The sequence below is a fragment of the Athene noctua genome, chromosome 3, assembly GCF_965140245.1.
Source record: "Athene noctua chromosome 3, bAthNoc1.hap1.1, whole genome shotgun sequence".
Classification (NCBI taxonomy): Eukaryota; Metazoa; Chordata; class Aves; order Strigiformes; family Strigidae; genus Athene; species Athene noctua.
The window spans coordinates 88,505,927-88,520,633 of NC_134039.1; the positions used below are offsets into that span (position 1 = coordinate 88,505,927).

The window sequence follows — 14,707 nt, forward strand, 5'->3', positions numbered from 1 at the left end:
TGCCCCGGTGATCTCTGTCCCCTGTGCAGCACAGGGCACCCAGAGTAGCTACTCTTGAGCCCCAGCACCTCTTTCAGCAAAGCACACTGGGATTTTAAGTGTAAACCACAGTCTTCAGGTGCACTGACTCCACAGTTAAAATGCACACCTTGTTTTAATGTAACTTAGTGCCAGCATCCAACTACCAGATTCTGCTTTTCCAACATACATTAATTTTCTGTGCTGTGGGAGACTGTTCCCTGCTTTACCCTCCCTTCTGCTAAGCACACTCACAGCACACCACCGGAGGCTGTGGCTTGCTCTGCCACCATGATACAAAAATTAATTACCTGAGGTTAGACTCCTCAAGTCTCTTGTCTGTCCTCCAAACTTTTAATCATTGCCTAGTCTGCTAAAGAAGGTTCAGAGAAAAGCTGTATGCTGGTCTGACAGTGCTGGTACAGCATGCTGTGTGGTGTTTGGGTCTGTTGTTTTGTAAAAACAGGAAATGGGGCTAAAATCAGTCGGTGTGCAGGGCTGTAAAGGCTGAAGCTGTGGTGGTAAGGCTTGTACAGGCTGTCTAAAGAGGCCTGGAGGAAGTGATAGGCCCAGGAAGAGGAAGTTAAATAAAAGTAATGTGAAATCTAAAACTCCCACATTTCATTTTCAAGGTGACTGTGAAAAAAGATGATGAAAAAGCCCCTTCCAAACAACACGGTTTCTACAAAATGAGAAACAGAAGAAAGATTACATGGCTCGCCTGCCCCTACACAACAGAGCAACCATTCTCAGCAGAGCTCTCACATCCCACCACCTATTACTGCTGTGGTGGCTGAGGAGCCCCAAATTGTTCTTACTGTCACCCAAAGCAGCTTTTCACAAGGGCAGACAAAAAGACTGAACAGAATGTGCAGCAAAGACGGGGCTGCTGAGCCCTGTTTGACATTGCTGCAAACATCCCATAAACCTGCGAACAAACCAACAGGAGGGAGGAGAACTGCTTTGCGATGGATCTCATTTAACAGCACGCTTTTATTATGTGCTTCTCAACAGCACTAACTCCTCAATCCCATAGTCACACAGTAGCCTACAAACTGGCCCCAAGGGCACAGGACAGTTGCTTTCTGTGCAAGCAAAACGTTTCTGCTGAACAAGTAATGGTACAACACACGAAGCTGTTATGTGAGAACCCTTCCAGGTCGGTGCAGTGCACTGTTCAGCTCCCTGTCTAGCTGTCCAGAGAATCAGCACTGTCAGACCAGGGAGCAAAGACAACAGAAATGAAGAACACACAGCAGGGATGAGTCTTTCTTTTGTTAAAGAAAAATCCAGATAGTAGCTAAGGGAGAGGACACCGGGCCAAGGCCGATTTATGGGGAAGATCTGGCTTTAAGGCCTTCCCCAGGCTGCCTCAGGGGAAGGAAAAAACCCCAACTTGTCAGACTCCAGAACTCAGCAGGTCCGTGGCATACTTGGCTGTGCTTGTATGCACTGACAGCAATCTTAATGACAAACTGAATACAGCTAATTGCAAATAGAAACAGGGGAAGCAGGAAGGCTCATGTGGACATCATAGCACAATCTAACAATACCTTTCTTCTTTTCCCCTCCCTCACTCTCACTCCAAATATTTTTAAAGTTTGTAGCTGCTTGTTAGCGATACAATAGCAGCAATAACGAGTTAGCGTAAGGCTGTGCAATAGGGCAGCTGATATGAGCAGCTCAAATGCAGGTGGTTCAGGATTTTGCTGTAAATGGTTCTTAACCACCTGCTCTCCAAAGCCACTCACCACGCATCTTGGGAACCACGACAAACCACAGACTGTAATCACACCACAAGGCTCCAGACACCCTCCACAGTGAGGAATATCAGGCAGAGCAGCATCTGAACCCTTTAGTTTGTCCCATTTTTCCCCTTGCAAGAATCCACTAGAGCACAAATACAGGGCTACCACACTTAGCACAGCTGTGCTGTTTGATTTGAAATGTGGTTCTTTAGAACCTCAAACACAAGAGTAACAACGATGACCAGACAGACCAAGCAAATGCCAAGCACTACCAGCTCACACATGCTGGGTCAGAAAGGAGTTCTCTTTGCTCACAAAAACCCTATATTTTGTTGTTGTTGTTTCTCACTTTCCACTCTCAAAACCCACTCAGCTTTCTTACCTTAAAAGGCTCACCAGCTCCTGCTGGCCAACTCGCTTTTTGCTCGGGCACCTGTTGCTAGCGACAGCTTTTGGACGGGTGTGTGCTCCGAGTTCCTGTTTTAACTTCAGCTATCCTCACTTCCTGCGTCCCAGCCCCCAGCTCTGCTCAAGTCGTGAGCACCAAAACCTGCCCTGGTGCGCTGCAGCGCCCTTGCAGCTGCCTGTGCTCAGGGATGCTGACAAGGCAGGTACCCAGGATACAAATCGCTGACTCCATAAGTAGCACTTGATGGGGCACAATTACATTTCTTAGTGTGCAAAACCGGGTTGTGATCTCCATTTTTTATCTCTTCCAAAAAAATCATTCTGCTGTAAAAGTGCAAAAAAGTTAAAAGGCTGAAGCCCCTGGGCTTGACAATTACAATGAGATCCAAAGAAAGCAAGATACTGTTTACAGAACTTGTTATGAGTTTTGACTCAGTACTTTACTGCACAACTAAAAAAATATCTAAACACACAGACATATAAACACATAATATGTATATATACACATACGTACATGAAAGCTCTTCCAGGACAAAAAAATTAAATAGCTTGAACTACAAAGATGGAAAACACGTAGTTAAAGAATCCTAAGCACTTACAGATCAAACTCTGGTCATTACTTACTGGTGCAAAGTGCACAATTTTGGAACGAGTAGCATGAATCACACTAGTCTGACACTAGATAAACATCTCAAACCAAAATAACTTCCTTTCTGAATGAGTCAAGTGAAGCAAGAAATGCTCCTAGAGTAGTCATTACTATCTGACACAATGGCAAGATATACAGGGCTTAGAATAGAATAGTTCGGTTACAAGGGACCTACCAGCATCAGCTAGTGCCACTGCCTGACCAAAAGTCAGAGCTGCCGTTAAGGGCATTGTTCACACGCCTCAAGCACTGACAAGCTTGGGGCATCAACACTCTCCAGGAATCCTATTCAAGTGTGTGACCCTCCTCTTGCTAAAGAAATGTTTCCTCATCTGACACTGTTTCATGTGACATCCTTGTCTCTAAACTGGAGAAACATGGATTTTTTTTGATGGACCACTTGGGGGATCAGGAATTGGCTGGATGGTCACACTCCAAGAGGTCAACGGCTCCACGTCCAAGTGCAGAGCAGTGACGAGCAGCACCCTTGGGGGTGAGGGTCGGGGCTGTTCAACATCTTTGCTGGGGACAGGGACAGTGGGATGGAGGCACCCTCAGCACATTCCCCCCAACACCGAGGTGTGTGTGCGGGGACAGGCTGAGGGAAGGGACGGGCCATCCAGAGGGACCTGGGCAGCCTGGAGAGGGGGCACGGGCAAACCTCATGGAGTTCAACAAGGCCAAGGGCAAGGTCCTGCCCATGGGCCGGGGCAATCCCCAGCACAAACCCAGGCTGGGCGAGGAGGGGCTGGAGAGCAGCCCCCAGGAGAGGGACTTGGGGGGGTTGGGGGGTGGAAAACTGCCTGTGAGCCAGCACCATGCGCTGGCAGCCCAGAAAGGCCCCGTGTGCTGGGCTGCACCCAGAGCAGGGGGGGCACAGGGCAGGGGGGGATTCTCTCCCTCTGCTCTCAGGAGACCCTCCTGTAGTGCTGGGCCCAGCTCTGGGGCACTCTGTTCTGTTCTAGAGGGTGTCTCCTGTGACCATACCTCATTGTTGTTATTTCTCAGCACTGGTCTTAATGCAGCTCTTGTTACCAGGGGTGGGTTGATCTGACCTTGGTGAGATGACTTGGTAGGTTCCTTCTCTCCCATCACGTGCTTTGTCTGCCATACCCAGAGCCTCGTACCTATTCTGTAAAGGCAGCTGAGATCGGAAGGAAGGGTTCTTACAGCTCTGTGCAGTAACCTGCTTCCATTCGTCCCTGTCCTTTCTAACACTGCCTTCCTCCTGGCACAAAATCAGATCCTGGACCTGCCTCAGCAGTGGCCACACTGGATTGGCTTCTGTACCAGAGATGGCAGAGCATAGTTCCACTGGTCAGTCTCCTTCTCAGACTCTGTTGCAGATAGATCAAAAAAACATGGCAGGACAGGTCCATCAAAGAAGAAACAAAAAGTTAAAGTGTTTGAAACAAGAAACAATCTGAACTGCTACATCTTTCATTAGGTCAAACCACAAAACTGTTAGGCCAGACTATGATTATCAGATCAAGAGTTCCTTCTGAGGTTTTATTTTATTTATTTATATATTTAATCTAAACTGTAACTGTTCCATAAGGAGACAGCAGAAGCTTGTCTTATAAGTTCAGGAAAATTTGCATTGTGGGCTTTAAGGAAACATACTTTGCTTGTAATTCTTGTTCCTATTAAATACAGTGGAAACATTACCTATGGTCTTAACAGAGCCCATTACTAGCTTTTGTCCTGAGGGTGGTGGTGGACTGTAGTAGTGAATGTGCACAAAATTGTCTTTGGCTACAGAAATCTGGAAAAGGACAGTATGTTTTAACTAGTCCCACATTAGTAGCATGCTTCCAGCTTGCTGCTGCTAACTCTGGGGTTTGTACAACTCTAACAGGGTGCAGTGTCCAGTCAAATGTGCCTGAACACCAAGAAAAGTAAACCCAAGCAGATCTTGTTTTATTGAAATTGCTTTCACTATTAAAGTGCTGTTTCCTTTTGTCATTGCAGCAAAAGCTGAAAAAGGCTGAGAGAGGTGAGATAGGGGAAAAAAAGTCACCAAGGCATTCAAATAATATGAGCAAACAGCTCCTGCAATCAGTGTACAGGAAGTGTACTCAGAAGTGACCAACAGCCCACGGTGGTCCTGTGAAAGCTATGACAGCAGCATCGTACCCTCAAGAGACCTCTGACATTTACATGACAACATTACACCAATTCCATCTGAAAAATAATCTTTATTATATATACAGGAGCACATGTCCCAGGAATCTATAGGCAAAATATTTGGTCACTGAATTTTATACAGTTGAGGAAATACACACAGATAACCAGGGGTGGTGCACAAATGGATATAGAGTGCCAAAGTTCTGGACCTGCCAGAGATCCAGTTATTTTAGCTACCATGATGAAATCAATCCATCATCAAACAGGCTTTGTTCACTGGAGAGACAATCTTAGTTTACCAGCAATATCAAAAGAACTACCTCATTCCCATGGGAAAAATGCACGAGGCAGATACAACCCTTCTGGCAAGTACTCTGGGCAGAACGACCGGTCTCTGACAGGGAACTCGACTGGAACTATCTTCTCTGCATTCAGCATTCTCCTTTTGGAAGAGGGCAGTCACAATTCCAGGGCATATTCTGGAGTTCTTTAGAAAACACAGCTTTCCATATATCCTATAAGATCAAGTCCATTTGCATCAGTTTGGTTTAGATTCAAACAAGTCCAATGACCAGCACTAGCTTTCTACAGCAGGCTTTTCCTAAAGCAGAGATGCCAGGTTTCAGAACTCTAGTTCCTTCCTCAGTATAAGAGGAAACAGTTTTATTTCTGGAGCTTCTGCCTTTGATTTGGATTCACATACCACATTACAGAACCCTTCAACAGAGCCTGTACAGGTTTAATCTCATAACAAGGGTTCAGTGGATGAGAATGCAGGAGCACGGCTGCTCTCACTTCAAGAGGTCTGCAAGCACCTTCCATCCTGAGAGGTGCACAAATGCTATAAACAGCAAGGTTATTAACTTAAGAGCCAAAAAGTTTGTTTCCTACTCCTTTGCAATAACTAAATTACTACTTTATATGCTTGTCTGGGCAGACATATGACTGTCTTTAAATGGAATGCTCAGCAGGTCCAGATGTACTAATTTTGGCCTTTCAACAGGAGATGCAACTGAGCAGGAAACACAATTTTGAAATTCAACTCACGTTCCTTAAAGTGTCCACAACTTCCTTCGGATGTGCATTTCAAACAGCACTGAGCCACAGAGAAAATCTAAAGGATGAAAAAGTGAAAAACCCTCTCTTTTGTATCTAGATACAGGGTTTCCCCAACTCAACTCACCAATTCAGTTTAAGAGGAGGAAGTTCCTGCAGTTTCTAGAACTGTTGAAGTACTGCAGCAACTCAAGAATTGTTGTTATTCCCACTACAACACAATACTATGCAAAATGAGTGGTGCTACCTCCAGGCACAGGAACAGATGCTGTCCTTGAAGCTTGTAGTGTGAGGGCCCTGACTCAAAAATGTGCCAGCCATTTGAAAACACTGAAGGAAAGGCAGATGTCCTGGAAACAGATCCCAAGCATTGGCACTGGCTGCTGCAGACTTGTACAGCAAGCAGCCTACATGCTGGGGGGACCTGCTCCTTAAGGGCTGCTTTGGAAAAAGAAGGCAGCTGGGTGAAGGGCTGTCAATAGGGAATGCAGGCCCTCGTAACGCAGAGGGCTGTGGCTCAGGAAAAGGCTGTTTTTCCTGTTCACAGGTGGCCTGTAAAGCACAGGAAGAACAGGACATGGAGAGCAAGCAGATACACAGCCACGAGCAGAGGCAAGTGGGTCCGGGAACGGAAGAAAGAGCGTAACAGGCGTCGCAGTCCAAGGAAACTCCGAGCCTGGAAGAGTAAAAGAGAGACCAGTCAGTACCAGGAATGGATACGTCCCCAGCTGTCTTCTCCCAGAGCTCTCCAGGCCACAAAGAGAAGTTTAAGCTAATGAGCATGAACCTTCCCAAACCCATTCCACTGTTAGATTTGACCTCTAGAGCCAATTCTCAGTGAAATATTCCCTTTCCTCTCTGCCAGTTTCTCATGAACCAGCTCTCTCCAATTCTGCTTGAGAAAGGGCAACAGAACACAGAACATCTCCCTCTAACATCCGTCCCTGTGAATTTCTAGCCCCTCCAAGTCAAATATAAACAAATGGATCAATGGGACTTTTTTGCTACAGCCTCGAGCTGATTCACTCTTTGGCCTAAAAGAAAATTATTATTTATTTGTTGCATTCTTTCACCTTACAGCTGAAAGGGCTTCTGAAGCTGTTGAACAAGCTGCTGTAGAGTGACCTTACTCTACAGGGGCTCTTCCAGGAGCCCTCGGACAATGTAACATCTACTAGCAAAGTTTCAGTAGAAAGAAAAAACTGTCTATTCTGGTAACAAACCCCAAGCACAACCAGAGAATAGAATCCAGTTATGGTTCCTGCCATAATTCTGCTGATACTGCTCTTGAGAGCACCACTTCCAAATCTTGAAGAGACCAGAGGACAAACTCTTCAGCAGGGCTTCATCCTTAGCAAAACAGGACAGGTGCCTGCCCAGCTGACATTCAGTACAGTGAAAAAGCAGTCTCTACTTCAGCTCCCAGCCTGACTGACACAGGCCTGAAAGACCATGAGCGAGGAAAAACTGAGATGGTTGCCAAATGAAAGGGCAGATTCTTCAGACAGCGCTGGTGCGAGGGCTGGTAACATGCATACTTCTTATGTAGGAAATTGCACGCTGTTTGCACAGACTTAGCGTATTTGCTCACCACTGAGGCCTTGAATATTCCACAAAGAATCTGGGGTCACATTTTAGGCATAGACAATGCTGGCCTACATTTTAGTGACCTCTGAAATTTAGTCTGCTTATGCAGACTGTAGCAGAGCCACGATCAGAACTATATGTGTCTTCTGGCATGGAAAACAGAGCAAGACAAGAGCAGAAATCTACACGAACCCAAACAGATTTAAGTGTGCCTACAGAAGGCTTTAGCTGCTATAGGTTCTTGCACCAGCTATGGCTCACATCATTGACAGCTATGACTGAAAATTCTTACTTTGCTGAAATCATTATCCATGGAGTCAATCAGCAAGGAATGCTCATGACCTGGAGTCATATCAATGCTGGCACTTAAGGAAGGCGTCCACTCACTTGACTGCAACCTGCCACAAAAAACCATGAAATTCAATTCAGTTTCTCATGAAGCCCCAAACCAACACTATAGACAAGCTCAGTAAAGGAAGTATTTCTTCAAAAAGCATTCAACCATTCCAAGCAAGCCATGGCCTCACTTGACAAGAACTGGTTTCATTTGTACAACTGTAGTGCCTCCTGAGCACAAGCTGAGCAGGACTGGGTGATCCAACTGCCAGTAATCCTCCTTCCTGCACCAGGAAGCTGGTGAAACCGTTACAGAGTAGGTATATTGTGCTCCCTACACAAAGTCACACTTGCTCAGCCACTTCCTGTGCCATAGTCAGAGAGAAAAGTAAAACTTCCATACTGCATGATGTGCAGAGTACAATTTAGCTGTTGGCAGTGGAGTCCTGTCTTACCTAATTTATATCCTGTCACTTCAAAACTCATGATTGTTTTTTGGTGCTATTTTTTTTTTCCTTTGTCTTTTGGGAATTTCAAACTCTTAACTGAGGTCTTTGTGTTCTACGTGTGGGCTTTCAAGGGAAATGTCATAGTGTGTGACTTGAAAGAAGCCAGGGCAGATAATTTAACTGTGTATTTTAAATTCTATGAAATTATTTTGGAAGCCAGCTCTGGTCCCAATAGTGCTGGTTTCTTGCTAGCTATTTTCTAGTGACAGATATTCAAGATTGATAGATACTACTATAGGATGAAATGTGGAAGCAGCACTGCCAAATCTTTGAGCTACCATTAGCTAATGACGTGAAATCAGTTGTAGGAGACTTTAACAGACTTTAATGCTAGAAGGGGCTACAGTTGTCTGAGTTGTGTAGCAATACCAGAAAACTTCATCCAGAATTCTTCCATAGAGACCATAATTTTGGGGCTGAATCAGCCTGTGCGTCAGAAGAAAGCCATTGTTTCATGTGAAAGACTCCAATAATGAGGTTTATTTTAACTACCAGGAAATGCACAGCTCAGCTGCCTACCATCAAGTTATGTTACAAAACCCACTTTTATCATCAATGAGGAGAAACATAGAATCATAAAATGTTTTGGGCTGGAAGGGACCTTAAAGCCCATCCAGTGCCACCCCCTGCCCCGGGCAGGGCCACCTTCCACCAGCCCAGGTTGCCCAAAGCCCCGTCCAGCCTGGCCTTGAACCCTTCCAGGGAGGGGGCAGCCACAGCTTCTCTGGGCAGCCTGTGCCAGGGCCTCACCCCCCTCACAGGGAACAATTTCTGCCTCAGATCCCATCTAAATCTCCCCTCTGTCCGTTTAACCCCGTTCCCCCTCGTCCTGTCCCTCCCCCTGATGACGAGTCCCCCCCCCTTTCCCGCAGCCCCTTTCAGCCCTGGGGGGCCGCTCTAAGGTCTCCCCGGAGCCTTCTCTCCTCCAGCTGAACCCCCCAACTCTCCCAGCCTGTCCTCACAGGGGGGCTCCAGCCCCCCCAGCATCTCCGTGGCTCCTCTGGCCCCGCTGGAGCAGGTCCGTGTCCTTCTGCTGTTGGTGCCCCAGAGCTGGGCCCAGCCCTGCAGGGGGGTCTCCCAGAGCGGAGCAGAGGGGGAGAATCCCCCCCTGGCCCTGTGCCCCCCCTGCTCTGGGTGCAGCCCAGCACACGGGGTCTTTCTGGGCTGCCAGCGCATATTGCCGAGTCATGCTGAGCTTCTTGTCAACCAACACCCCCAAATCCTTCTACTTGGGGCTGCTCTCAATCCATCCTCTGCCCAGCCTGGATTTGGGCTGGGGATTGCCCTGACCCATGGGCAGGACCTTGCGCTTTTGTCCTCAGTGTCTGGTCAGTTGTCTCACTTCATCTTGTCTACAATTGAAGGATAGCCTGAACATCAGGAAGCACTTTTTTACTGTAAGGGTGACTGAGCACTGGCACAGGTTTCCCAGGGAGGTTGTCTTCATCCTTGTAGATATCCAAAAGCCATCTGGACATGGTCCTGGGCAATGGGCTCTAGGCAGCCCTGCTCGAGCAGGGACACTGGACCAGACAGTCCCCAGAGATCCCCTCCAACCTCAACCATCCTGCGACAGACATGGTATAGCCATTTCTATGCCCCCAGTGACTTTCAACAGAAGGATGTGATGAAGTGCAGATGACCACAGAGATAGGATCACCATATTTTTACGGTGATACTGCCTGTTTGCTTACTCACCTCCTGATCTGATCCTGTGCTGCAGAGAGTGCCTCCTCTACAGCAAGACGACGGTCCCGTTCTTCCTCCAGCTGCTCCTCTAAATACCTCAGATCTTGCTTTGTGCTGCTGTGTAAATGTTCTGTTTCAGACAACCTGTCAGAAAATAACCAAGGATATGCCAAAAAAGGGCTAATTCACGGACTATTCTGTTTCTATGGTATTCACTTATGCAGTATGTCAGACTCCAATTCCCTCCCTCTCCACACAGAAGACTTAGTTATGTTTTACTAATATATCTAAATTATTTGGAAAGCAGAAGAGAAGATAAATCTCTTCAAGTTTCTGTGTCCCACCAGGAAGGAGTTCCTGTCATCTGTCACCTCACCTTCTGAAAATTATTTTGAAAGGGTATGAGGAATCATGTGCTAGATCTTAGTTCCAGAAGGTTACAAGGAATCACATGCTAGATTTCATTTCCAGACACACTCACGCATCCTCAAGACCAGGACACTGATATACTTAAGCAGTTACTGGGGACCCAGCCCATTAAATCCAAGATGCTAGTTTGACTGGTGATGGTCAACTGGAACTGCTGCTGCATGGTGTTTCTTAATTTTTTGAAGTTCTATCTGAAGAGATAATAACAACAGCTGTCAACTGCATATAACAGTTCTTCCACTTCACAAGGTCCTAGTGGGACTGAGTTTTTCCAACACCCTGACAGAGAGTAACAGAAATAGGCTTATCACTAGCCCAAAGACCTCCATCAGGACTAACATCCCCACCCTTGTTTTCTCAGGCTTTCTTTACCTCAGCTGCAACTCCTGCAGTTCTGGTGTGTAACTGCCTCTCTGAGGCTCATTCTTTTCTTGGGGTGCTCCTGGAGCAGCATCTGTTGCAAACAACTCCTGAAAGAAAGCATTAATGTAGTAATTAATTAGTAATTAAGTAGTAATTAGTAAAGGCAGAAAGTAGCTATAATGCTGCAGTTAGTGAAGCTGTCTGCAATAAGCTTTTCCCTCCTTTGCACCAAGACCACCACCCTTACCATGCCCTTGTCTGCAGATTGCAGGTCCTGGAGCTGCCTCTCAAGCACCAAGCAGCGGTTCAGAACCTCATTGTAGTGCTGATGGCTCTCACAGATGTTCCGACTACTACTGCGCAGCTGGAGGGAGAGGGCATTCTTCTCCTCAAAGACCTGAGATAGCTGAGAACAGAATACAACTGCTAAGTAGAGAACTCATTTTTGTGGAAGTAAAATTGTTCTCTGTAACAGAGGGTAAGAATTCTACTGAGAACACGGGAACTGCCACACTGCACGTTAGTGAGGTCCAAAGACCAGTGATAATCTCCAACAGCAACTTGTGGCTAAGATTCCCAGAACAGGGGTCCCAAACATCAACATGACGTGCAGAATAACACACTCCCAAAACAAGACCTCTAAGATTGACCTAAACTTCTCAGAAACATCACCAATAAATTATGATTTTATATGCTTGCTTTCTCCTTGAATGCAACTTTCTGTCTGCAGATTGCTAAATTCCCAGTCTTCCATTTCAATGTTGGAATCTGACTGCTTGTGTTTCTACACTGAAGTCCATAAACATTTCAAGATGGCAGGCAGCACTGAAGATCGCAGGCATGCCTTCTGAGGGAGGGACTTCCTTCAGGAGTCTAGAAAGAACTGACAATAGAAATGGAACCTGGAAATAATCTCGCTCTCTGGTCCCTTTGTCTGGCCTCCCTCTCTCATCCCTCCCCCCATCCTCCCTCTCTCGCCTTCATCCTTCTCCCACTGTCCCCTCCCAATCTGTCCTCCTTCTCTCCTCTTTCTTTCCTCCTCCTCTGTCCTCTTCCCTCCTCCTTTCTCCCTCTGGTCACTTTAGAGAAAGGGCTCTAAAATTCAGTGGGGAAAAGTGTCTGATTCGGACACTGCTGTCACAGGTCCTCATGAATGTGATCTATATATGGCCTGGAATATCCCTGCGGTCCACCCAGGCCAGCTGTCCCAGGTGTGACCTCTCCCAGGCTCTTGCCCACCCTCAGCCTGCTCACTGCAGGGAGAGCAGAGTGAGAGATGGAGAAGGCCTTAAGGCTGTGCAAGCACTAGTCAGCAATAGTTAGTACAGTGGTGTGTTATCCACACTGATTTAGTCACAAATCGGTAACAAGCACCCTGGGGCTACTGGGAAGAAAATTAACTCCATCCCAGCCAACTCCAGCACACAGAGCTTTTACCATCATCACCCACAGTATTCACATTTGGATACTAAGGCGATATGAACTAGACAAATGAACTGCTACATAATCAAAAATTGGCTGGACCACTGGACTCACAGGCAATGATCAATGGCTTGACAGCCAGCAGTGAGCAGAATATTCCTGTGGCCTACATGGGGCACATATTCCTCAACACTGACAGCAATATAAATTATGACAGAGTACAGCATCAGCAAATTTGCAGCCAGTATTGAATTTTGGGGAGTGGCTGACATGACAAAGACCAAAATTTCAATCTGGAGGGACCTTGAGAAACGTGAGGATTGGGCCAACAGAAATCACTAGTTCAATAAGGAGAAGCGTAAACTTCTGCACCTGAGGCAAAACCCATGCATCACTACAGGATGGGAAGAGACTTCTGAGGCAACAGCTCTACTGTAGAAGGACCAGGGAGTTACAGCAGCTGCCCAGCTGAAAACAAGCCAAGAGCACTTCCTCGCTGAGAGCGGGCAAACCGTCTACTGCGCTACATTAGGAGAAGCCGGGCCAGAGGATTGAGGGAAGTTGTTACCTGCTCTGATTGGTACCAATAAGATTGTACCTGGAATACTGGGACTGGTTTTAGGTCACACATTTTCAGCTGGGGGGGTGCCAGTTGACTGGAAGTTAGCAAATGTGATGCCCATCTACAATAACAGCCAGGAAGAGGATCCAAGGAACTACCGGCCTGTCAGCTGACCTCAGTGCCGGGGAAGGTTCTGGAGCAGATCACCTTGAGTGCCATCACACGGCACGTACGGGACAACCAGGGGATCAGGCCCAGTCAGCACGGGTTTATGAAAGGCAGGCTGTACTTTACTACCCTGATCTCCTTCTATGACAAGGTGACCCGCTTAGTGCGTGAGGGAAAGCCTGCAGATGTTGCTTACCTGGACTTTAGTAAAGCCTTTGACACAGTTTCCCACAGTATTCTCCTGGAGAAACTGGCTGCTCGTGGCCTGGACATGTGTACTCTTCACTGGGTAAAAAACTGTCTGATGGCCGGGCCCAAAGAGTGGTGGTGAATGGAGTTAAACCCAGCCGGTGGCCGGTCACGAGTGGTGTCCCCAGGGCTCAGTACTGGGGCCAGTTCTGTTTAGTATCTTTATCAGTGATCTGGACGAGGGGATCGAGTGCCCCCTCGGTCAGTTTGCAGAGGACGCCCGGCTGGGCAGGAGTGTTGATCTGCCTGAGGGCGGGAAGGCTCTGCAGAGGGGTTTGGACAGGCTGGAGCGAGGGGCCGAGGCCAGCGTATGAGGTTCAACAAGGCTCAGTGCTGGGTCCCGCCCTCGGGTACAACAACCCCACGCAGCGCCGCGGGCTCGGGGCGCAGTGACTGTGACTGGGGAGCTGCCCGGCGGGAAAGGACCTGGGGGGGTTGGTCAACAGTGGCTGAATGTGAGCCGGCGGTGTGCTCCGGCGGCCAGGAAGGCCAAGGGCATCCTGGCTTGTACCAGCACTAGCGTGGCCAGCAGGGACAGGGAAGGGATTGTCCTCCCGGACCTGGCACTGGTGAGGTCACGCCTCAAATCCTGGGCTGGGTTTTGGGCCCCTCGCTACAAGACAGACACTGAGGTACTGGAACATGTCCAGAGAAGGGCAACGGAGCTGGGGCAGGGCTCAGAGAACAAGTCTGATGGGGAGCGGCTGGGGGAACTGGAGGGGTTTGGAGAAAAGGAGGCTGAGGGGAGACCTTATTGCTCTCTGCAGCTACCTGAAAGGTGGTTGTAGCGAGGTGGGTGTTGGTCTCTTCTCCCAAGTAACAAGCGATAGGATGAGAGGAAACGGCCTCAAATGGCACCAAGGGAGGTTTGTATTGGATGCTAGGACAAATTTCTAAACCGAAAGTGTTGTCAAGCATTGGAACAGGCTCCCCAAAGAAGCAGTGGAGTCACCATCCCTGGAAGTATCTAAAAGATGTTTAGATGTGGCACTTAGGGACATGGCTTGGCCATGAACTTGACAGTGCTAGGTTAGCAGTTGGACTCTAATATCAAGGGTCCTTTCCAACCTAAATGATTCTAAAATGGATAGAGAAATGGAAAGGAGTCCAGAAAAAGGCTGCTGAGATCGTTGAGGAATTGGACCAGATGATGCCAGTGAAAGCTGAGCTGCTTTAGCCTGCTAAAGAGGAGACTAAAGGGTCATTTTTCAATAGCTCACTAAAATTAATGAGAGCCACAAAGTAGAGGGAGCCAAACTCTTTTTGACAGTGGCAGAAAAATATAGTAAGGGACCACAGCCACAGACAGTGGCTTGGAAGAGTCAGACTAGACGTTAAGAAAAATATTTGCATTACAACTGTGGAGCAGTATTGGAGAAAGGCCAGG

General features: G+C 47.5%; 1 protein-coding gene across 4 annotated transcripts in view; it reads right to left on the reverse strand.

Annotated features, from left to right (window-relative positions):
• Positions 1-5,009: 5,009 nt before the first annotated feature.
• Positions 5,010-14,707, reverse strand: part of GOLGB1 (golgin B1) — a 49,369-nt gene continuing 39,671 nt past the window's right edge. For all 4 annotated transcript variants that reach the window (XM_074903647.1, XM_074903646.1, XM_074903648.1 and 1 more), the window contains 5 exons: positions 11,167-11,325; positions 10,929-11,026; positions 10,137-10,271; positions 7,886-7,991; positions 5,010-6,682 (listed from right to left, as the gene is read on the reverse strand). In XM_074903647.1, the coding sequence (XP_074759748.1) occupies positions 6,548-6,682; positions 7,886-7,991; positions 10,137-10,271; positions 10,929-11,026; positions 11,167-11,325 (633 nt within the window). In that variant the 3' untranslated portion in view covers positions 5,010-6,547. The remainder of the gene's footprint in view (positions 6,683-7,885; positions 7,992-10,136; positions 10,272-10,928; positions 11,027-11,166; positions 11,326-14,707) is intronic.